Source organism: Mesocricetus auratus, unplaced genomic scaffold (assembly GCF_017639785.1).
Source record: "Mesocricetus auratus isolate SY011 unplaced genomic scaffold, BCM_Maur_2.0 Super-Scaffold_100030, whole genome shotgun sequence".
NCBI lineage: Eukaryota > Metazoa > Chordata > Mammalia > Rodentia > Cricetidae > Mesocricetus > Mesocricetus auratus.
This window is the reverse complement of record NW_024429211.1, coordinates 13,869,395-13,894,484: the sequence shown is the minus strand read 5'-3', so window position 1 is coordinate 13,894,484 and position 25,090 is coordinate 13,869,395. Positions and strand designations below refer to the sequence as shown.

Sequence of the window (25,090 nt, the reverse complement as noted above, 5' to 3'; positions counted from 1 at the left end):
TACTTCAGCTTATCCACAGCTCCTGTTTGTGGGAGTAGATGCATTGGAGCAAGTTACAGAGGGGGGGGGGGCGGGGGACACCAACCAAAAAAAAACATCGGGGACTCCATCCCTTAGTCTGTGTGTCACAACTGTTATTGCAGCTCCCGGTGTGTTGATTGAGGGCAAATTGTGTGCTCTGTAGGCCACAGTGTTAGCCCATCTCTCCTCTGGAGTCATTCTCCCAGATTGTGTCTTCCCTCCGCCTGCCCAGCAGAACACCCCGGCTGCCCTGGCCCTCATCAGTATTGGCTACTGTCTGTGGAAAGAGCTGGCTGGTTTGCCTGTGTGCTCGGTCACTTGGCTTCTAAGTAACTCCTGGCTTCATCCTCCACCCCCAGAGCTCCAGCAGCTGCTTTGCTGTATAGGAAGAGACATGTCCACATACAGGCCTGTGTCACGTCTGCTCCCTCTGAGGACACACGTGTGCGGGTCATCCTCTAGAGTGCTGTAAAGGCCCATGCTCAGGCTATGCAGTGTTGGGAACTGAACCCAGACTCTGCAAAAGCAGCAAGCGCTCTTAACTGCTGAGCCGTCTCTGCAGATTCTGTTTATTTGTAATATAGGCTTATAAAGTTGTATTATTGTATGTGTCAGTATGTGTGTGAACTGGCTTCTTCACCCAAACCCAGGCCTTCCCTGACAAAACTCCCGAATGCCTCTTGAAGGTTTCTCCTCTGTGAAGTCTCTCTGGTGCTTAGCTCTGCTTGAGCCGTGTGCAAGCAGCGGTAAGTCAAGGACCTGGATTCTTGGGGTTTCTTTGTTGTTGTTGTTTTCTGAGACAAGGTTTCTGTATGTAACAGTCCTGGAACTCCCTCTGTAGACCAGGCTGGCCTCGAACTCACAGAGATCTGCCTGCCTCTGCCTCCTGAGTACTGGGATAAAGGTGTGTACTACCACCTCCCAGCAGAAATCTGCTGATTTTTATTACCCTTTTAAACCTTTTGTTTGCTGAGATCTGCACAATTGTGCTAGTTTTATTGTCCTGGAAGAGCAGCCAGTGCTCTAAACCACCAAGCCATCTTTCTAGCTGCTAGACACATGACTTTGTAGGGTTATAAACGCACAAGAATTCATGTGAGGATGGGTGTCGCCTAGCAATGAAATGGGCTTGTCAGAGGCAACCATGTACTACATTAACATAAAATGTTAATATAGATCAGACTTTGAGGGGAGGAAGGAGCCAGGAAACTCAATACTTACTGTACAACTTTCTTGGTTTTGGTTTTGTTGTTGTTGTTTGGAGTTTTTGTTTTGTTTTGGTTTGGTTTTTGTTTGTTTTGTTTTGAGACAGGGTTTCTCTATAGCTTTGGAGCCTGTCCTGGAACTCACTCTGTAGACCAGGCTGGCTTCAAACTCATAGAGATCCACTTGTCTCTGCCTCCCCCCACCCCCAGTGCTGGGATTAAAGATGTGTGTCACCACCACCCAATTACAACTTTCTTGTAAACTTTAAAGTGTTCCGAAAATCCAAGTGTTTTTTTAAAAGAAAATTTAGTTTTAAGGACAGTCAACAGTCACCAAGAAGCCATGGCCCTGGAATGTGTATTTTTCTCCAAGTCCCTGCTGATTCAGGTGCATCTGAGGTGTGAGACTTCCTGGGTATCAATGTGTCTCCTTTCTGCATGTTTCATGCCAAGAAAGAGCTTAAAGGGGCTTTGTCTAGAGAGCAGTCTCCTGTGTGTTAGGCTACGTCTCATCTTTCACAGGGTGAACAGAAAGCTTCCTGCTGGTGCTAGAAATATTTGTTGCAATCCACAGTAACAGTTGAACCACAATAAAGAGAATTCAAGACAAAACCCCAGATCCGGAGGCCTGCCTGCTCTCCAAAGCTGGCAGCATTTGTTTCTTCGGAGGATGTGCTGTAGTTCCCATTTTAAACAGGAGTTCTCGTGGATCGTGATGAAAATTTTACACTTGCCCATTTATTTAAACAGGAGGTGCCAAGGACACTCTGGTTATAGTTCTTGGCTTTCTGTATCTTTAAGGATGTATTCCATTAGCAGAGTGTTAGCTTTTCAAAAATTAAAATTCTCAAGCCAGAGAAATGGTTTACAGGGAAAAGCTGTTTGCCACATAAACCTGAGTTCTATCCCCAAACCCGTGGATGTAAGGAGGAGAGGAGTTAGGGCAATGGTCAGTGGTTAAGAGCACTTGTTGCTCTTGCAGAGGACCCAGGTTCAATTCCCACCACCACGTGGCAGCTCGCCACCATCCCTAACTACACTTCCAGGGGACCCAATGCCCTCTTCTGGCCTTGAGAGGTACCAGGCACACGTTTGATGCTCACACAGACATAAATGCAAAGTGGCCGCATACGTACAGACTTTTCTCAATGGTAAGATGAGAGGACCGGGCCTGGAGAGATAGCTCTGCGGTTAAGAGCATTGGCTGATCTTCCAGAGGTCCTGAGTTCAATTCCCAGCAACCACATGGTGGCTCACAACCATCCGTAATGAGATAATGAGATCTGAAGCCCTCTCCTGGCGTGCAGACATATGTAGAGGCAGGATGTTGTATTCATAATAAATAAATAAAATCTTAAAAAAAAAAGATAAGAAAACAAGCTTCACAAAGTTGTCTTCTGGCCTGTACACACACACACACACACACACACACACACACACACACACACACACACACACACGCACATGGGCACGTAGACACACTAACTAATAATAGTGATAAACTTAAGATTTTTTTCTTGTGTATGGTCTATATACCTGTTTTTGTGTATATGTGAGTGTATACTTGTGTATGTGCTTGTGGATTTGGGTACATGTGCCTAGAGCCAGAGGCTGATATTAGATATATTCTTTTGCTGCTATATATCTTTTCTTTCTTTCTTTCTGTCTTTGTTTTTCTTTTTTGAGACAGGGTATCACTGTATAGTCCAGATTGACCTGGAACTTTCTTTCTAGGTCAAGTTAGCCTGCAATTCACAGAGATTCATCTGCTTCTGCCTCCCCTGTGTTGGGATTAAAGGCATCCGCCACCACCCATTGTCACTTTAGTTTTTAAGACCAGGTCTCTCACTGGAGCTGGAACTTGTTGATTCACTTAGGCTGCCTGCTTCTATATATAAGTGCTGAGGATCTGAACCCAGGTCCTCATACTTGTAAAACAGAAAGTCTATCTACAGAATCATCTCTTCAGCACTACCCCCCTCATTAAAATTCTTATAGCACATCTATGTGTGTAGTTCCTTAGGGAAGCTAAGCTAAAGTCCTCTGGAAATTAGTGTTGCATACATTTTTGCTAACATATGGAGCATCCTACTTCATTTTGCAGAAGATGCACAGACCGAGATATCACATTTTACTACTGTGCTGACATCTCCTGTAGGCAGAAGGTTCTGTCCTCCCTGGTCCTGCTGCCGTTTAGTCCCAAATAAAAACACAGAAGCTTATGTTAGCTATAAACTGTTTGGCTGGTGGTTCTAGCTTCTTATTGGCTAGCTCCCTCTTAATTATTAACCCATTTCTATTAATGTATGTATCTCCATATGGTCTTGGCTTACCGGAGAATGCCCAGGTATCCTACCTTCCTGGTAGCCACATGGTGTCTGTTCTGGCAACTCACTCACTGCCTTCCTGTTCCCAGACTTCTCCCAGTCTGCTAGCCCTGCTTATATTCCTGCCTGGCTACATCCTGCCTGTCCGTTGGCCGAAACAGCTTTATTCATCAGCCAATAAGAGAAACATATACTCACAGCATACAGAAGGATGTCCCCTCTTAGATCCATCACTCTGCCAGAGTGTGGTAAGAGTAAGAGGATGCGGTGATGACGTGGGGTCCTCTGGGTGCTGAAACCAGGGGGGCAGGTGAGTGACAACGTTGCCGGTGCCACGGCCGAGCCCCCTGCCGCAGAGGAGAGTCTCACAGTGAGGAAGGTATTGCAGAGCAGAAGGGACCCCACAGCCAGTCAGCAGTCAGTCATGCTGGACTCTTTGGCGTGAAACCTGGAGGCCCGAGAGCCGATACAACTGAACGCAGATGTTTAAGATGGGGCCTTGGCTTCTCCTGGGTTCCAGAGAGATCTGACATCAGGAATTTCCGTTTGAGGTAGTGACTTCAAAACCACTCTTGGTTGAATTTGCTTTTTTAAAAATTTTATGTGGCTGGGCATTGGTGGCGCACGCCTTTAATCCCAGCACTCGGGAGGCAGAGGCAGGCAGATCACTGTGAGTTCGAGACCAGCCTGGTCTACCGAGTGAGTTCCAGGACAGCCTCCAAAGCCACAGAGAAACCCTGTCTCTAAAAACCAAAAAAAAAAAAATTGTATGTGTAGGGGCTGGAGAGATGGCTCAGAGGTTAAGAGCATTGATTACTCTTCCAGGGGTCCTGAGTTCAATTGCCAGCAACCACACGGTGGCTCACAGCCATCTGGAATTCAATCTGGTGGCCTCTTCTGGCATGTAGGCAGAACACTGTATATGTAATAAATCATAAAAAAGTTATGTGTAGTATTACTGAAATATTACATATGTTATGAAATACACCTCCCAAATCCGTGTGGTAGTGTTACGTAGAAGCCAGGTGTAGGCAGTAGGATCTCAAGTTTGGGGCCAGCCTGGGCTACAGAAGAGACTGTCTCTGCTGTTCAGTGCTCAGATTCTCTAGTCAAAGGTTAAGGTCTGCATTTCCAACTCTGCCAGAGGGTGTTGAGCCTGCTAGCTGGTTGTAAGGAGTTTATTTTGTTGTAACCCCCACATCCCAGGATGCTCTTCTGGATCTGGGTTTACCAGTAGAAATGACTTAATTCTGTGATATTCTCCTCACCTCCAGCCTGTCTTTTCCTCTGCCCCGTGGCCTGCTGAGGCTTCTATCTGATTAGCTCAGCAACCTCTTCTCAGTGCTCCCTGGAGGGCCAGGCTCTGTTGACAAGTAGGGCCGGCCCGAGTAGGCTGCAGGCCTCCTGGGCTTCACCTCCACTGTGGCTACCCGGCCCGCTTGCTGCTTCTCTGCACCCGGAGAGCCAAGCCAGGCAGGGACACCTTTCGTCCTAGCCAGGACTCGCTGATGGATGGATATGAGACTCAGAAAAGCCAGGGAAGGCAGGCGCTGGTGGCCTTTGAGCTGAGACCGTCCCCAGGGAACAGCTTGCTAAGATTATGTGCCCCATGCTCAGAGCCGAGTGTGGCTGCAGGTGGCCGCTCCAGCGCTCAGAAAAATAAAGGCGTATGGAGCTAGAGGCGTAAGTAGAACTCCCGCATCCTCCTGGAAAGAGACATGTTGGCAGTCTCGTGAGGTCCTGAAGAGGTAGCAGCCCCCCCCAGGGGCAACGGAAAGCAGTACAGAAAGGTAGGAAATGTGTCGCAGATCCCTCAGCCCCAGGAGGTGTTGGGAGGGTTTCCCCAAATGGCTGAGGGGAGAGAGAGAGAGAGAGAGAGAGAGAGAGAGAGAGAGAGAGAGAGAGAGAGAGAGAGAGAGAGAGAGAGAGAGAGAGAAATGCCAATAAGACTCACAGAGTGAGGGCTGGGAGCGCTCCTCCCTGCCCTTGCATGTGTATAAGGCTGAGGGCCTCTTTGGGGTCATGCTGTCCTCCCACCACAGGGAAACCTGAGCAAGGCACACTGCCCTTGTATTTTCTCCAAAACCTGCTGTTGGGGTTTGGTTTATTTTATGCCAGTCTGGGGAACCCATGCACAGGAAGCAATACATTGGTATCTTTGAGTGGAGTTCCCTTTTATTTCATTTAAAAATAAGAAAGGCTATCCTGTGAGGAGGAGCGTGGAATCACAGGGGGGACGGCAAGTTTTGCTGGGTGGCATACGCCACCGAGGTCACCGTGCTTTACTGAAATCTAGAGGGCGGAAGGACTCCGGAAGCAAAATGTTAAGTATTCACTTACGTTGTGAGCCACCGTCTTATGATCAGCATTGGAAAGTTGGCCCTGTTTTTTGCAATCTTATTTTTGTACTTCAGACGCATCATCTTAAGGCAGACACAGCAGCTGCCGCTGCCCGCCTTTGGTAAAGATCGGCACCTTCAAAGGGATTAGGCAGCTCTGCTAGGCTAGTGTTCTAATGTTCAGCCTGTCCTTCTGTGACCCAGAGGGAGGTTTATCCTTCTAACTTCTAAGAGGCCCTAAGCTAAAAGGATCCTTTTACAGTTTGTCCAGAAACTCAATTTACATCCTAATAAACTCAGAGAATCAATGTCACACCGGGCTGTCACCCTGGAGAGAGCCTTGAAAGCACATGTTGTTTGGCTGCTAAAATGTAGGGCTTGGGGGGGGGGCTGTCCATCGGCTCTGAGCGACGCCGTATCTGCTGATGTACGTGCCTGTGTATTTATGTTGATTTTGGGCAAGGGAGCTCACCTCTGCGTAACTCCCTTAGCCCATTTATTTGCCTGAGTTCATTTCTAAACTGAAAGTGTGTCCAAAAGCTTGCAGACAGGCTGATGGTTCTGTGAAGAAAAGTGCTCTCCCAGGCTTGGGGTGATTTCCCTCCTTCTGTTTGCGCTTTCATTTCTTGCAGGGGCTGGGAGGTACTTCCTTTTAACCGCACTCAGGCTCTGCTGCAGGTGCACCCTACCAGAGTGAGCCCACATCTGTCCCCCGCTCAGCTCTCCACAAAGGTGACTTCTTTCTAGGTGATGGAACCCCCAGCTTATGTGTGGTACTGAGGCAGACTGGCTTGAACTTTGAACTGTGAAGGTGAGAGGACATGTCCCTTCCCTGAAGGTGAAGCTGGTTTCATGAGCTGCACTTGAAGGGAAAACAATCTCCTTACCAAGCCTTGGGCTCCATGTCTATCATGTTTTTTCCCCCCAACGGATCCTGTGGGATTTCCAAAGCTGTTTCCGCAGCCAGTGTCACTTTAAGAGGTTTCTCATAGCCGGGCAGTGGTGGCACACACCTTTAATCCCAGCACTCAGAAGGCAGAGACAGGTGGATCTCTGAGTTTGGGGCCAGCCCGGTCTACAGAGCAAGTTCCAGGCCAGCCAGAGCTACGCAGAGAAACCCTGTCTTGGGGGGTTGGGGGGAGAAGTTATTGCTTGCAGCCAGCACATGGCCTTTACAGGGTTTCTTGGGGTTACAGGGATGGTGAGATCATTCCTTGAACGTCAAGGTGGCCCAGCCAGCATGAGAGCTGCTGTTTCTGAGCATTTGTTGTATGAGGATCAGGAGAGGAGGCTCACAGGTGAAGGGTATGTGCTGCTCTTCTAAGGGACCAGAATTCAGTTCCAGCCCCTATAGGAAGGACTCACTGCTCCCTTTGATGCCAGCTCCAGGGGGTCTCTGGCCTCCTCAGGTACCCGCACACATGTGCGCATGCCCCGCCTCCCGCACAGGCACGCATGCATACGTGAAGTTAAAATGAAATGAATGGGGCCTGGAGAGGTGGGTCAGCAAGGTAGAGCTGCTCTTCCAGAGGACCCAGGTTTAATTCCCCGGCGCTTACACGGTGACTTAACAACCACCTGGAACTCCAGCCCCAGGGGGACTCGACACCGTCTTCTGACCCTTCCTGGACATCGGGCGTGTACACGGTGTCCAGATACACGTGCGGACAAAACACCCAAACGCGTACATTAACTTACAACTATAAATAACTAAGTCTTGTTGAAAACAGGGAGTGAACTGATGGCGATGGCACGGAAAACCAGTGTGCTCTTTGGCACTGAAGTGGGCCCTGTTACTCACCTGCTTGGTAGCATCCTGTCCTCCCATCTGGTTGCACTCGGGATGTTTCTACCCCGTCTGCCTGAGCCCCTGCCTCAGCCCCCTTCCTTTCCCCGGCTTTCCTCTTCCATTTCCCCTGCTTCCGTGCCACGCGGTCCCTTTTCGTTTGCAAACCCCAGCGTCCCCTGCGGGACCGACTTCTGCAGCACTGATACCTGTGGCTGCCCCACCCCTGCCCCCACTCCCACCCCCAGCCCAAGCCCCTGTCCTCCAGCCTCTCACACCTTTGTGTTGCACCCCTCTGTTGGGAGGTGAAGAATTATTTGCTTAAAATTCCCAACAATTGTGAGTCTCCCCCGGCAGAGGCCAGGTCTCTCGCTTCTCAGTCCCCAGGCTGTCACAGGGCCTAGTGCTTATGTTTGTGTCCAGGAAATGATATAATCTCTGTCCTACGTCGTGGGCACTTGGAGTAGATGATAAGAACACTATATTAATTATGAGATGATCCTGTTGGGGGGGGGTCTTGGAAAGCTTTGAAAGGCGGGAGCGAAGACCCTCACCACTGTCACTGCAGAAGCCAGGGGGGCAATGTGGGAATGGTTCAGTAGCCTGCAACTTAGGCAGGAACCCATGCGGCAGGCACAAAGGTGCCACAGCTCCTCATTGGGTAACAGCGGTAATTGTTTGTGTCCCCAAGGAGAAGGAAGGTGTGGTTCTGGGACTGTGGGACTCAGCCCTGGATCAGCTGTCTCCTTAGCTTGTTGTAACCTTGGGCAAGTCATTTCATGTCCCCATCCCATGTGAGCCTCAGAGAGAGCTTCGAAAGATGCTCTCCATCCCGCCCATGCCCCTCCCCCCAGCACATCTTCCTTTGCAAACCCTCAGAGCATGAGCCTGCTGAACATCTGCGAACCCTGGGCCGGGTTTCAGATGGGCACCACTGACTGCTTCTTCAGAGAGCCGGGCATTCGTGTGGGATTGGCTTTGCTCCAGCAGAAACTAGAAAGACATCCAGAGGGCTGACAAGTGGCCCAGTGCGTAAAGATACTTGCTTCATAGCCGGGCGTTGGTGGCTCACACCTTTAATCCCAGCACTCGGGAGGCAGAGGCAGGTGGATCTCTGTGAGTTCGAGGCCAGCCTGGTCTACAGAGCGAGTTCCAGGACAGCCTCCAAAGCTACAGAGAAACCCTGTCTCGAAAAACCAAAAAAAAAAAAAAAAAAAAAAAAAAAAAAGATACTTGCTTCATAAAGGAGAGGATTGGTCCATAAAGTAGTTCTTAGACCTCTGCAAGCCATACACGTCACACACACACACACACACACACACACACACCATATACATACATGCCCACTAATAATAATAAACTTAAAATCCTTCTCTTCAGGGTTGTGTATGTGTGTGTGTGTTGTATGTGTGCACGTGAAATTATCCGCCAGATCCACTATTCCCTCAGCAGAAAGCTGGGGTGGGGGGGGCATCTACTTGCCCAGGTGCATGTAATTGCCCAACTGTATGTATTATTTCACCAGCAATAAAAATCCAGCAGGGAAATGAGTGCTGCTAAAATTAGTTTGTTTGTCCTTTGACAAGATCTCCCCAGTTGAAAAAAGAAAAAAGGGCTGTGTTTATCTAACTGGCAGGGTGACTGGGGTAGGATCGAGATTAACAGTCCTGGTTAGTGGCACAGGAGACTGCTTTGAAGCACTCTCCTGCTCTCTTCGCAAGGGTGTTTTCTCGGTGTCCAGCCTCAGCCTCCCACAGAGGCTGGGCCCTTCGATGGGGGTGTTCTCCCCTTTAGCTAGGTGGATTTGCAAGTTGCCCACTCTGTTATACACTGGCTTACTACATCTGGTGGACAGGCAGACAGCTGGACACATGGATGGGGGCTGGGTACAGTGGCAGACAGACATTCCGTTCGCCTTGCTACGTGTCTTAGGGGTCAGGTTTGCTAACATTCACGCTGGAGGGAAAACAACACTCTGGTCAGTGTGATCAGTGAGTGTATTTGCCAAACCCTCTGTGGTTGGGACTTTGCTTTATTCCTTCATATACTCACTTACTCAAGCCAAGAAATATTTTATGTACACACAGAATTGGGGTGAGCTAGGGATATGGATTTGAACAAAATAATAGAGCCTGCATTTGAGAAGCACACCATTTCCTGGGAGAAAAGCATTAGAAGGCAGTTATGCAAAAGAGTGCTTAATGATAGCTGTGATCATTTTATTTTAGCTTGCATTAATATATGATTCATGTACCATAAAAACACACCATCTTAAAGTGTATAATTCAGTGGCTTTTCACAGATTGCTTTTTTTTTTAATCATACTGCTGGGTGAAAAGTTCAGTCTGTTCTACCTTGTTGGCACAACCACAAACACTTGGTTTGATTGACTTGATGAACAGATGCGTGTGTGTGTGTGTGTGTGTGTGTGTGTGTATGCATGTTACTGCTCACACAAGGTGGCTCCTGGGAGGACTTTCTTCTCTGCCCCTTTCTTGGCTACCCTGACTCTGCCAAACAAACTCAAACTCAGCACCTCCAGTTTTCTGTCCGCCCCAGAAAGATCTGAAGCAGGTGCAGCCAGCGTTGGCCAGCACCTCAGGAGTCACTCCATACATAATAAGCTGAGATGCCACGCATGTGCAGATGTGCAGGAACTCTCCTGTGTGTGATTCAGCTCAGCCAGCTAAGTCAAGAACACAGTGCCACAGGGCGGTGGCCTTTAATCCCAGCACTTGGGAGGCAGAGGCAGAGGCAGGTGGATCTCTGTGAGTTCAAGACCAGCCTGGTCTTCATGAGCTAGTTCCAGAACAGCTTCCAAAGCCACAGAGAAACCCTGTCTCAAAAATTCAAAAACAAAAACAACAAAACCCACAGTGCTTTCTGGGACTCTGAGCTCCATGTTATTCCATTTGAGATTCAAATGTCTTACTTTTTCAGAAAGCTATCCGATGATCTAATGGGGCCCATGCAGAATCAAAACTATCAAGTTCAATGCTCCACTGGCTTGGTCTCAGTTTAGTTCTGCTACTATTCTCCTTTGAAAATAAGGAGGACCACCTAACCAGCCCCTGTGTGGGGTTAGGGAGGACCACCTAACCAGTTCCTGTGTGAGGTTAGGGAGGACCACTTAACCAGTTCCTGTGTGGGGTTAGGGAGGACCACCTAACCAGTTCCTGTGTGGGGTTAGGGAGGACCACCTAACCAGTTCCTGTGTGGGGTTAGGGAGGATCACATAACCAGCCCGTGTGGGGTTAGGGAGGACCACCTAACTAGTCCCTATGTGGGGCTAGGGAGGACCACCTAACCAGTTCCTGTGTGGGGTTAGGGAGGACCACCTAACCAGCCCCTGTGGGGGTTAGTAGGACCACCTAACCAGCCCCTGTGTGGGGTTAGGGAGGACCACCTAACCAGCCCCTGTGTGGGGTTAGGGAGGACCACCTAACCAGCCCCTGTGGGGGTTAGGGAGGACCACCTAACCAGTCCCTGTGGGGCTAGGGAGGACCACCTAACCAGTTCCTGTGTGGGGTTAGGGAGGACCACCTAACCAGCCCCTGTGTGGGGTTAGGGAGGATCACCTAACCAGTCCCTGTGTGGGGTTAGGGAGGACCACCTAACCAGCCCCTGTGGGGGTTAGGGAGGAACACCTAACCAGCCCCTGTGTGGGGTCCAGGTAGAATGAGTCACAGATGCTCTGCGCTTTCTCCTCTGACTAGTGGCTGCTCGCAGGGACGCTGGTTGGTAGACTTTAAGGCATCTATTCAGAAGGCTCTGGGGGTCCTCCCTCCCCTGGACAATACTGAGTCCAACAGAAGACAGCCTGAAGCACGGCCAGGAGTAAATGAGCATGAGTGGTACACCCAGTGTCTTGTGGGAAACCTCTGGAGACCTCACTCTTGAAGGCCAGAGCAGACCCCTGTACTCACCATTAGGACCACTGCAGCTGCGATGACTCTTGGAGCCTTTCCCCTCCCTCCGCCCTTCCCTGCCTTCTCCCTCGAAAGCTGTTTTGCCCAGTGTGCTGAGGACCTGTCAGCCTGTTCACGTGACACGGGTAAAGCACCCGCTTGTATGATCGCTGGCATTCAGAAGCACGCTGTGTGTGCATCTGACAGCTGGTTGTATTTGCCAGTCCTGTCTGCTTCATAGATATAGATCCCCATGAGTTTGTATTCGTTAAGCTCAGCCTGCTTTTTCCCTGCCCCCCCCCCCCAGGATCCTAGACTGAGTCAGCAGCTGAGCTCTCCCTGGCTGTGGTTATGGAGCCTGGGGAGTCCTTCCTGCCCCCTTAGAGCACGAGGTATCGTGCCGGGGTTCTGGGTACAATGGCGAGACTATGTGCAGTTGCTTTTGACCATGCACACGTGCTGTCCTCTTCTTTCAAAGGTACATGACCGACGGTGGACTTGGCCTCTATACTCGTCGCCTGAACCGGCTTCCCGATGGGATGGCTGTGGTGCGAGAGACCCTGCAGCGGAATACCTCCCTGGGCCTCGGGGACGCCGACAGGTAGGCAGGCTGCACCTGGACTTAGCCACACACAGCGGCCATTTGAGACTGGCCTATGCAGCGCTGGCCGTGATGTTGGGAGAGCGGATGGGTATGCTCTCCAGCCCGAGGAAAAGCAGGGCGGCCCTGAGGTTGCCCCTGCCCTGAGGGCTGGTACTCAGATAGCAGAGAGCTGCTGTGGTTCCCGGATCTTGCCTGTATGTGGTGTAAAGCTTAATGTGTCTGTGTGCATGCATGTATTTGGTGATGGTGCTAAAGAATGCAACCAGGGCCTTGTGGATGTCAGCAAAGCTTTCTGCCACCGAGTTACGTCCCCAACTCTAGGCTGGTGCTTCTGACTTCTGATAGCAAGAGCGGAGTTCAGGCTAGGGTGGCTCTGTTCCCGTTTTGACTGTTACACAGCACCTCTCAGCCAGCAGGCCCCGGGGAATCTGTCTCATGCCCTCTCCCATTAGTCAGCTTTCTAGGTATTGTACCTTGAGCTCTCCAGACCTCTAGGTAGAGTGGTGGTTAGGCCATGCCTGAGGAGGTTTTACCAAAGCCCCCTGCTGTCTGAAGCTGGTGAAGCTTAGGGTAAAGAGCTGGCATTCATACACACTGATACTCATATGCCCATACATATGTGTATCTTTTAAAGATGCTAGGGTTATGTAGCTCTGACTTGCTTCAAAGAAGCAGGGCAACATTGTAAGGAGACAAATACTGAAATATTGCCCAACAGTGGAAGAGGAATCCACACAGTCTCTACAGCAGTGGAACTCACTCTTCGCAGCGCTGCGACCCTTTAATACAGTTCCTCATGCTGTGGTGACCCCCGCCATAAGATTACTTTATTACTACTCACAACTCTAGTTTTGCTGCTATTATAAATCACAATGTGAATATCTGTGTTTTCCCCTGGTCTTAGGTGAAGGGGTCATTGGACCCCCAACAGGGGTTGAGAACCACTGCACAGGGACAAGGCTTGAAAACCTGGATAGCGGGGTAGTGCTGAGTTAATTGCCAAGACCTCAGGATCTGTGCCAGTGTCTGTAACTCAGCATATCTTCCTTTGAGCCCCACAGTGTCCAGTGTGGTCATTTACACCGAGGACAACAAAAGGCTTTCTACCAGAGTTCTGTCACAAGTTAGCTTTTGTCTCTGCTATTCTATACAATTATTGGTTTGAAAAAAATCCATACAAAGGCTGAGGGTGCTTAGCTGGTCGAGTGCTTACCTAGCAGGCACGTAGCCCTGGGTTTGCTCCTTGACACTGCATTCCAGCAAACAAACAGAAAACCAGCTGAATAATCCCTACTCGGCAGGCAGATCTCTGTGAGTTCAAGGCCAGCCTGGTCTACAGAGCAAGCTCCAAGACAGGCTCCAAAACTACACATCTTGGAAAAAAAAGGGGAGGGGGAGAAACCTCTGAGAGCTGCTCTTTTGTTTTTATTTTTTAATGTGTGTTTGGTGTTTTTGCCTCAATGTATAGTATGCACACCATATGTTTGCACTCCCTGAAAGGGCCACAAGAGGGCGTCAGAGTCCCTGGATCTAGAACTACAGGAGGTTGTGAGTGGTCCTCTTCAAGACCCACCAGTGCTCTTAGATGGTTAGGAGCCATCTCTCAAGCCCAGAGAGCTTCACTTTCTAAAGCATAAACCCTGCAACCAAAATCTTTGTAGTGAACCACACCAGGAGAAAATCAGTGTCTGCAGCACTCTCTCTGGTGGTATGGCAATTTGTCCAGTCGCTCTGCTTGTCCTCGTCGTGATGCAGTTGGTTAGGATGCCTGTTTGCAGGTCTTGTGAGGTCAGTCTCGTCTCCCCTTGCAGCAGAAGCCTCTGAGATGGGTGTTTATCCGGTGCTTCGATGGGGCACTAAGAGAATCATCGTGTGTGGCGGCTGAGCCGCTTGCCTCTTTCTGGAGATTGCAGGGGTGGGGTTGGAAAGATGGAAGCCTTTTGTTTCCGTTGTCTCATTTCAACACCAAATGAGCAGCAGTGACTTCGGGGCTTCCCCGCACCAGGTGTGATCTCTAAGGGCTAAGTGGACAACCAGTCGAGTTAGCTCAAGGGGCTTCTATTTCAACAACAACAAAAGACGATAATGATAAAATGTCTTCCTGTTTTATTTAAGGTCTAAGTTACTACCAGTGATAGACTTGTATCCTTGTGGAGCGGACTAAATTCCAGCATGCTCCACAATTACTGTGAATAGAACACGATGATGTTGCTCTCGTGGCTAAGTGGGAACAGCTGTGGTTTTGTTTCTTTCCGTGTGCATGCACATGTTTGCGTGGGTGCACATGTGCATGTAGGTGCATATGCATACATGCATATGTGCATGGGGAGGCCCTCGGGCCAGAAGAGGCTGTCAGGTTCCTGCCTCTTGCACTTTCTATCTATGTCTTTGAGATAGAACCTCGACCTCTCGTTTTCCTTTCTATCTGTCTTTGAGACAGGGTCTCTCCCTGAACCTGGACCTCTCGTTTTCTCAACTAGCTGGCAAGCCCCAGAGTTCCTCCTGTCTTTGCTTCCCCAGGGGCCAGAGTGATGGGGGTTAGTAAGGACACTGCTCGTTACATGAGTGGTTGGATCCAAGCTCTGATCCTCCCCATGACTCCACGGCCATTGAGGTATCTACCCGGTCCCTTTATTTTTTTGAAACGGGATTTCTCACCGACAAGTGAGCTAGGCTGGTGCGTTTGCAAGTCCCAGCGATCCTTCTGTCTCTACCTCCCCACATATGCTCCGTGACTTTCAGTGACAAACTCAGGTCTGATGCTTGCAAGGCGGTCTCTTTCCTGACTGAGCTAGCTTTCCAGTCTCCCATAGCCTTACTTATAATATTCTCCGAATACCTCTTCCCCTGGTCCCACGCTAAGGCAGTGTTTCACAAAGTGGGGGGGGGGGGCTAAATGCAGTATAGGAAATAGTTGTAAATGATAGGGAACTATTCCCTTTTAGTGTTTATTTTTTAATTTTACTGCCTGCTGGAACTCATAGCCAGCGCATCAAAACCATGATTTTACAAACATTGTTCATGGTAAGAACTATGTAGGCGTGACACAGTGACTATGAAATATCAGGGGAGCCACAGATATTTGGGTAAGACTTGTCTTCCCCCATGACTGAAAATATATTCTTTAGGCCATTTAAAGCCACCAGCATCCTTTATAACCTGCAAAACAAAGGTCTAAGAACTAAGATGATTTCCAGGAAGTTCTGCGTAAAAAGAGAAATCCGAGTGATCACTTATGGTTTCACACATTCACAGAACACAAGAGATCTGCTGAGGAGATGGGAGACGATGGAGACGTTAGCCCTGATCTGTTCTCAGATGGTACGCAAGGCTGGGCTTAGGAAAGTCGCTAGCCTAGGCCCTCCAGCTAGCCCTGAGACCGGAACAGGATGCTGAGGTCCCAGACAGACCGTGGCTATTTGCAGCATGGCCTGCTGTTTCACTGGAGTCATTTAAAAGTCACCAGCAGGAATGTGTGTCTTCAGAGGCCTGGCAGATAGACGCTTGTCAGTTCAACCCTTTATGTCATCAGCAAGTTCTGAGAAATAATAAAGACGATAAATTCAAAATGCCAAGTCCCCTTGATCTCCTGTCACTCTTCAGGGCTGTCACCCAGGATTCCAGTCCCTTCCCGATAGTGATCAGTGACTACATCCAGTGAGGAAGAGCCAGCCAGCTGTGTGCCGGGAGGGTCACCTGGAGCAGATGGAGGTGGCTCATTACACGTGATAGGTCCCAGATAACAGAATGAAGGACACTTGCCGAGGAGCAAGTGTGATACGCAGGACTGAGAGGCTGGCTTGCAAAGAGTTTCTGCATGGAGCACTGAGTCCCCGGCTGGCTGTCAGTCAAAGGGTGTCTGCACGGAGCACTGTGTCCCCTGACCATGTCGGGTATTCTCGGCTTCTAGCAAGACAGGTGCTTTATAAGCAGAAAGCTCAGTGGAAAGTTGCGCCTGAGAGTCTCTTTCTTGGGTACTGCCAAGGGCCTGTGTCCAGGGAGGGGTCTTGACAGTTCTTATAGATTAGCAGGCAACAGACTTGGAGGAGCACTTAGATTGGAGGAGCACTTAGATGCTCCTCCTTGCTGGTACGTCCAGGTCACGCTGTGTCGCTAGGACAGAAGAACTCCGTGTGTGCTTTAGATCAGGTTAGGGAACCGAGCAGAGAGGAGAGGTTTCCCCTCGTTTCTGTGGATGTGCTTCCCACTCTCCAGTGGGCAGTCGTGCGAGTAAAGCCTTGAGACTGCTTTCTAAAGCAGACACGGCACACATGAGGGCTGTGCATCCTGAACTTGTTGGCCCCTGACCCTGGCCTTCAAAGCCAGCCCGGTTCCCACTTGAACTGGGAGGCTGCTGTAACAGCCAGGCTCCCGGGGGCGAGAGGCCGGGGCTGCTGTCTTCTCTCAAGCGGCCTGCAGAGCCCAGCCCAGCTCTCTCCCCAGAGCACAGGAGCCCACACCCTGCCTGGATGTGTGACTTACACAGAACAAAGCAGCCATTCTGCCCCCAGCAGCACATTCGTCACCCAGCTCGCTCCTCGGCCCCCTCACAGGTCCAGCGTAGGGACACCGAGAGTTCTGACTATCACTGTGTGGCACTGGTTAGAGTTAATGACGTCAAAGCCCGGTGATGCTGCATACTTTTAGTGACGTGGGAAGTCCCAGGGCTACCAGAGTTTGCTAAGATTCTAAAGACATCCAAAAACTCAACCTTTCCCGGTCTTAGCTAACAGCTGCGTGGTTCCTGTACTAGCCGTTTTAGTTTTTTATTTTATTTTGTCTGAGGCAAAAGTATTGCTGTGTAGTTCTGACTGGTCTGTGCAGATGCAAGTGACCTCAGGCCATAGTTGAAGGAGCTGCTCACAGCATGGCTGGTGGGCAGAGAGGCAGGGAGAAGAAGAAGCTGGGGACAGGCCACGCCTACAAGAGTAGACCCCCCCCAGTGGCCGGCCCACTTCCTCCGGCCAGATCCTGTCCCCTACCAGTCTGTACAGTGTGAATGCATGGATGATGCTGCAGGATTGGGCAGGACCAGCCACGAGCCCCTCCACACAGGAGCGTTTGGGGGCCGATTTTATATTCAAGCCGCAACAGGAGGTTCTCTGCTGTAACATGGAAGGCCTCTGCCTCTCTCCCCCTCTTCCCCTCCCTCCTCCCACCCCTCCCTCCTCCCACCCCACCTCTGGCTCTTCTCATTTTGAAGGCCAAGGGCCCTTATCATTCCCAGTGATGCCCATTACGCCTAGGAACATGTTTTCCTGTGTATCCTGCACAAGGCCTGTACCCATTCTCTATAGATGGATGCCTGCAGCACAGAAACCAGTCTCCACTCTCCCTTGCTCCCCCCCCATCCTTTCCACGCCCCACCCCTTTCCGTTCCCTCCAGTGCATCCAGGAACAAAGTGGGAGAGAGTGAAAGTCGCTGTTTCAAAGCCCATAAAAGGGGCCTTGGAGGCAAATCTCTATTTCCGCTGCAACAGGGTGATAATTACCACACTGGCCTTCCTGGAGGGCCCCAGTCTGCCCCTGCCATAGGCAGCTTCTGTGGGCAGGGGCCACCTGGGTTGAACAGGAGGCTGGTGATGACAGGAAGCAAACCATCTGCACCTTAAGCTGCAGAGGAATTCTCTAGAGGGCTGTAAAGGGCTGGGAACCTACAGCCTGCCAAGCCGGGATGGATCCCTGCTTCTCCAAGCGGCAGTGTTCCCACTTAGAAAGAAAGGGCGGGGGGGGGGGGGTGGCTCAGAGGGGCACTCCATTCCCTGACACAGCTGAGCGGGGGCTGGAGAACATCCCCACGACCCCCAGGAGACACTTCTGTAAGGCCCTTCCCCGATGTTCGCCCTTCCCTGATGATGCTCGTTGAAAGATAAGTCATATGGGAGCTGGAGAGATGCCTCTGGAGTTAAGAGCGCAGGCTGCTCTTACAGACCTTCCGTTCCCAGCACCCAAATGGTGGCTAATGACTGTCTGTAATCCAGTTCCAGGGGAATCTCATATCTTTTTCCCAGCCCCCAAGGACACTGGGCATGAACATACTGCACAGACATAGGTACAGGCAGATGTTCATACACATAAAGGTAATTTTTAAAAGATTATAGCTTGAGCCTCGCGGGGTGAAAGCCGGAATGAGCGGGCCCGAGAAAAAAGTCAAAAGTTGGGAAACTTCCTCTATGTTTAGTTCCACCGCAATCCAGAGCCTAGACCCCGAAACCCACTCAGAGTGTGTCCCGCAGCAGAAAGTAACTTCATGCGACGAGTCAAGGGATCTTAGAGAGCCCTGATATCAGTTAGGATAAGTTAAGTTTTGCTGTATAACAAGCAACTCCAAGACATCTCCCCTTATCATCCGGCCAGTGTAGAAGGTTATGTTCATGGCTCTTACTGGGAACCAGAGTGCCGGAAGGACCGTTGTTCGGGCTGAGACTTAGTGATCCCTCTGATGAGGAGATGGCAAGTGTGGTGTGCCGCCCGTCTCTAAAAGCCTCGGAATGACCATGTTGACCGAAGGAAGTCATTGGGTTCCACTTACATTCCATGTAAAGGGAAGAACAGTACCACACCACACGTGTGCCGGGAGAGCAGACAGCACACGCGGTGACTTACACTGCCTCAGCACGTGGATGGCGTGGACTTTATATCCCTACACTTCCCACCATGAATCCAATCCTGCAAGACCCAGTGCATTGCCTGCCGACTGTGTGTTAGTTCCAGTGTGACCGTGTGTCCTCCAGGGTCTTTGTGGTTCCTCTGTGCGGAGGGAAGTCCTCAGGTAGACGAGGAAGCCGGTAGCTGCCCCTTGCTACGTATGCATCAACTGCACGTCAACAGTATGATAGCATAGAAAAGCCGATGACTTGACATGACACACCAGGCCCTGGGAGCCTGAACACCAGCTGAATACAGCCCCTGTGTGCAACAGGTTCATAGTCAAGTCATGACACCAAATGCCAGGAAGACGTGTGGCCGAGTGCTCACTCTGGCTCCACTGTGGGGGCATGGCATTCCAGCGAGTGGCAGTAATTGTTTTTCTGACAATGGCCGTTGCAAAGATTCTTTGAGGTCAGCCAGATGGCTCAGTGGCTAAGGGTTCTTGCTATGTAATGCGGCCCAATTGAGTTTGACCCCTGCAACCCTTATAAAAGTGGGAGTAAGCCGGGCGGTGGTGGCGCACACCTTTAATCCCAGCACTCGGGAGGCAGAGGCAGGTGTATCTGTGAGTTCAAGGCCAGCCTGGTCTACAAAACAAGCTCTAGTACAGCCAGGGCCACACAGAAAAACCCTGTCTCAAAAGAACAAATAACAACAACAAAACCATAATAATAATATTTCAATAAAAATAAACAGCAACCCAGCTGTTTATTAGTGTCGGTTAGTGACAGGAACGCTCTGGTTGTAACCAGCCTAGCGTCTGAGGTGACCCTTGTGCCGGCCTCTGCAGAAGTATCCCTGGTTTCCTTGTGACCTCTGTCTTGGTCTGCTGCTCAGCCGCACCACCCGAACAACTTGGTCCAAGGTTACTTTACGCATAAACAGATTCTCTCAAGACTGTCCCTCTGGTCTCTTCATGTCACGTGGGAGCTGCCAATGAGGAAGTTGGGTAGCAATTACCCATCTCCAGCCTGTGGGGAACAAAGTGATCTCTGTGAAGCCCTGGAGATCGTGAACTGGGAACTGGGGTGAAAGCGCGGCCTGTCTCTTTGATGGTAGTCTTGGTGCAGTCCGCACAGTAAATGGCCCAGGGACCAAGAGGTTTGGCCCTAGCCCTGCTCTGCCACCACCAAATGTCTTTAACAGGTGCCTCCCCTCCATGCACCCCATTTCTTTACCTGCTCACAGACCTGCGACACCGAATGCCCCCCCAGCTTCTGCAAACCAGTGTTCTTTGTTGTTGTTTTTCAAAACTGGGTAGCCCTGGCTATCCTGGAACTTACTCTGTAGACCAAGCTGGCCTCGAACTCAGAGATCTGCCTGTCTCTGGGAGTGTTGGGAGTAAAGACATGTGCCACCACTGTCTGGCCAAGCCACTGTTCTTGAGGACTGAGTTGACATCGTGACTTCTGGAAAGAGCTCTTCCCACATGGAGAGACTCCGTAAGCTCATCCATGCCGATGGTCATGATCACGTGTTACCTCATGCGGTGCTTCGTAGACATGAGCCTTGCTGTAGCTACCTTGCTGAGCCCCGCCCCCCCCTGCCCCTCACTCCAGCCCCATCCCATGCAGCAGACCTCGTCTGGGGGACATGTGGACTCTGTCTTCACAGAGCTTCCCAGCTGAGTGGACCTCAGCAGCAGCTTTGAGGGGCTTCAAGAAGCAGGAAGCTGATGCTGCTGAGGGTGTCTGTGGCTGATGGAACAGAGTAAGATCCTTCTAGGGAAGAGAGGAAGGACAGAGTTGTGCCTGCAGTAGTGGCCTTTGGGCCTTTCTGAAACTCTGGAATAAGAAAAACCTGTCAAGCATGGTGGCAGCTTCTATTTCAAGAATGGCTAAGAGATGAAGTTCGTAGGGTTGGAATCCTTTTCTTCATCAAGGTAACAAATTCCTAAGTAGCTGGTAAGATAAGCAATGAGTTATACTCCAGAAAAGGTGTTCTGAGTGGCACCACCTGCCACGTGGGTGGTCAGCCCTGGCCAGAAAGTACAGCACTTTCCTTGCACTGTGAAGCTTTACCTGGCGGACACAGTACTTGGTACAGCCGGCTCCCTGTGGGCAGCTCACAGGGCAGAGCGAAGTCTGGTAAGATTTGCCTATAATCTAAGTACTCAGAGACTGAAACAGGAAGACCACAATTCGAAGCTAGCCTGGTCTACATAGAGTCTACCTAAAAAAGGGGGATGGGGCTAGGGTATAAGTTTAGGGCTCCAGCCCTTCCTCAAGGGGGACCCCACCCTTAGCTGGCAGGTGTCACCACCCCTGGACTATTCCAACCCCTGCCGGGTACCACTTTCTCCTTGGACCGCTTCAAGAAGAGCAGTCCTGCTGGGCGTTGGTGGCGCACGCCTTTAATCCCAGCACTCGGGAGGCAGAGGCAGGTGGATCTCTGTGAGTTCGAGACCAGCCTGGACTACCAAGCGAGTTCCAGGACAGCCTCCAAAGCCACAGAGAAACCCTGTCTCGAAAAAAACAAAAAACAACAAAAAAGAAGAGCAGTCCTAGCACAGATCAGGCCAAGGGTACCTAAGAGCTGCTTCTAGCCAACAGTGCAGGATCTCCTTCAGCGTAGTTAACTGCTACATGGCCAGCAGGCACTTCAACCCTGTCAGTGCCCTGCTGACCTCTCAAGCTGACCCCTCCCTCCCACTGGTGACCCCTTGTAGTCTCTTTACGGGCAATCCAAGGAAGAGGAGACTGGCCCTCACATTAACTTAGCCCACTAATCCCTGGTGCTCAGAGTGACTCAGGTGGGCTCTGAGATTGTGTGGGGGCTATTGAGTAGTTGCTGAGGGAAACGAAAGATCGCATGGCTCAGTGGGCTCTGCCCCAAGCTTGCAGGTGCCTGCTGTCACACGTCCCTGCAGCTTGCCTTGAGGTTAGGGCGGAGGGAGTCACAGCCCTTCAGTTTCTTCAGTGGGAAAATAACTCTTAGAAAGAAGCATTCCCTTCTATTTATTTGAGCGGTCTGGACGTGGTTCATGCATGGCCACACAGTAGTTGAAGCCCTGGAGAACCTGAGCCGCCAAAGAGTATTGTCTTCTGTGTAGGAGTCTGTTATGCCAGCTTTTATTGGGTACTGATGCACCCCGTGGGTCTCCTGCTTCCTTTGAGTGCTCAAGGATCTAGAGTCTGCGCTAGCTGGATCATTCTCTGTCTGTCTGTCTGTCTGTCTGTCTCTCTCTCTTTCTCTCTCCCTCTCTCTCTTCCCTCTCTTTCCCTTTCCCTCTTCCCTGTCTTCTCTCCCCTTCTTCCTTCCCTTTTCCTCTTTCCCCTAACAGTGAAGACTAACTTCCTGGCTGCCTCTGTCCAAGGAACCCTGACAAATGCAGATACCGTCTGCCCTGGGATGCCTCCTATGCAGACTCCAGGCCTTACAGAACCTTCTACCTATCCAGGGTCCCCACAACTAGCTCCTTGCTCTGGAGGCGCTTCCCTGCCTTAGGATGTCAGCTTTGCCTATAGCAAGGCAAGCTGGGTATAGCAGGGCTCTGGCTGGGCTTTTCGATGGGAGGACGTTGGATGCTGGCCTTGCTGACTGCGTTGGCTGTGACGGAGCCTCTAGACTCACGATAACAGGTGCTGCCTGTGTGTTTAGTGAGTGAGTGCATATGAATTAGACCATCAGCGAGGTTACTCAATTTTCTGTTCCCTTCCCCATTTTCCACCTAGGCCAAGGCAAGCCTTGTCACATTCTGTAAATGTGACCTGTAAAATCCTCCTCCCCGGCCCCCATGCACGGTGTGCGGCAGCCCAGGACACCGGTGCCTCTCCTCTGAGCTCTTGCTGGTGACTGGTTCTCTTCCCAGCTACCGTTGTAGCCTGTCTAGCGCGCTCCCATGCCCTGTCTGAAGCTTTGCTGCCTTGGCTTTCTACTGAACACAAGGCAGGTCTTACAGGGTGTGTAGTCTGCCTCCTGCCTCAAGCCACGCCTTCCTCCAGCCCCTCTTAAACGTGCTGGCCCACCGTTCCCCGAGGAAGCTCTGTGCTGTGGGTCCCGCTGGCTGGAGTAGGCTCCCCATGCCTCTCCTTCTCCTCTTCTCCCAGGTCTCAAGTCACAGGGCATTTCAGAGTGGCTGTCCCTAACCCCTCACCAGCCTCGGGCCTCAGCTAGGAAGGATTTATTTCACTTCCAGTCTGTCATCTTAATGCTAAGACAAGGTCTCCAAGGTTGGCTCCAAGCTGGCCTGGAAACACCACTGCTGTCCTGCCTCAGCCTTCGGAGGGCTGACATCACAGTCTCACTATGCCTGGCCACACCCCTTGTCTTCATGCGTGTTCTTCTTACCCACCGGTGTGAGCATCAGTAAAACAGAACAGGTGAATTTTGCTTATGGGCCAACCCCCTCTCCTAGGACAGTGCCCCTTTCAGAGGTCTGCTCCTTTTATTTAGACCATGAAGGATGAATGAGTGAATGAAAGGATGGATGAGTAGCGACTGAGCATGTGTTAGTCGCTGGGATAAAACACATGACCAGAAGCGTCTTCCAGAAAGACGAGCGTATCTGTCTGCATTTGTGGTTCCAGGGGAGGCAGGACAGCAGGCACGGTGGCAGCAGGAGGAGACTGAGGGCTCATATTCTGAGCTGCAGTCAACCACAAAGCAGACACAGTGGACTGGAAGTGACCTGCCTTTAAAGTCTCAAAGCCCAGCCCTAGTGACACACTTCCGTAAACAAAGCCCACGCCTTTCTAAACCTCCCCCAATCGCGCCAGTAATGAGAGACCAAGTGTTAACCACCACGTGCCCAAGACTATGGGGGACATTTCTCATTCAAAGAGCACACACGCTGTGATGCGGAACATTTAAATGACCAGCATGATCCAGGCCCCCACCCACCAGAACAGAACAGTGGAACCAGCAGGGCTGAGCTGGGGCCCACAGAATAGGCCACCCCCGGGGTGTGAACTACTCCAGCGGGTGCTGCCAGAAGTCAACCCTGTTCTGCGTCTTGTGGTGCTCCGTACCACTCAGTCCTGTCAGACGGTGGATGTCTAGGAGGTTCCTCTTGGGAGACTGAGTGACCACAGACACAGCTTACTACCGTTTTTTAGAAAAAAATGATTCAACTCTTGACCCCTAGACTTCAACTTGTGTGTTCTCCACCCAGAAGCCATTGTAACGGCTCCTAACGTGCCCCAGGCTTCCAGCTCCATCTGGAGGCCAGGTGAGTTAGCTACCCTGAGTCCAAGTGTGTCCAACTGGGTTTTCCTCACTGGGAAGCTGCAAAAGGTAATGGGAGACCATGCCAGCTACAAGTGAGCTCAGTACCCTCCATCCTTAGCAGCCAGCGCCGTTTGGTGACAGATCAGAATACCTGCAGCCCGGTGCGTTTGGTGATGGATTAGAGAGCCCCTGGGCGATGGATTAGAAGACCTGTCAGCCAGTGCCGTCCAGTGATAGATTAGGATGCAGGGCAGCCAGGGCCATTGGGCAATAAGTCGGAATGCTGGGTTGGCAGGTGAGAGCCGGAAGGGCACCAGAAGCTGAAGTGACTGCTTTGGAAAGCTAGGTGATGAATTGGGCCCTGCAAACCCTAGGCCCAGCTGTGTGGCCAGCGTCTCTCCTTGACTTGTGGTTCTCTTTAAGGGGGAGTCTCACTCAGCTCTTGCCCACCTGCTGCTTTTGTCCTTGTCTGAGTCCGGTGGCAGTGTAGAAACAGAAACTAGAGTGCCTGGGACGACCCCCCCCGCGTGTGGGTAACCAGCAAAAAAGCTGGAATGCAGGGCCTGGCAGGAGATCCGCTCCGACTCCCCCACCCACCCCCCACCTGCCCAGGGCAACATCTGAGGTGCAAACCTGCTCAAATCCCCAACGGAGGTCTTGAAACAGAACATGAAAGAGTTTACGACCCTGTAGACTTGAACTTTTCTCCATGCCAAGCTATAATTCCAGCTCTCTTTGGAGCAAAAGATCAGAACCATAATTTGAGGAGGGCCTCTGAACGGGCCCTGATTATGTTTCGAGACAAGCCGAGGATGATTGGGGGAGGGAGGCAGGGTGTCTGGCTGAAGTAATTAAATGTAGTTGGCTTCTCATTTTAAACAAAGGCCCCCAGGAAGCCTCCAGAGGGCTGAAGTCTTAATGATCTGGAATAAAGGGGTGGTAAGCGGAGTCTGCAGGCTGAGGCGCTCCTGTGGGCAGGCCTGACTTGAATGTCCCCTGCTGGGATCCGGGAGGGAGGCCGGCCTTGTGAACGAGGAATACTTGTCATGCTAATGGCTTGGCCTCTCTGGTGTCCCCCCA

At 51.0% G+C, this 25,090-nt stretch overlaps 1 protein-coding gene across 1 annotated transcript in view; it reads left to right on the top strand.

The window, feature by feature from the left end:
• Window positions 1-25,090, top strand: part of Nav2 (neuron navigator 2) — a 347,498-nt gene that overhangs the window by 220,801 nt on the left and 101,607 nt on the right. Inside the window, 1 exon segment of the mRNA XM_013122863.3 lies at window positions 12,065-12,187. Within this exon segment, the coding sequence (XP_012978317.2) occupies window positions 12,065-12,187 (123 nt within the window).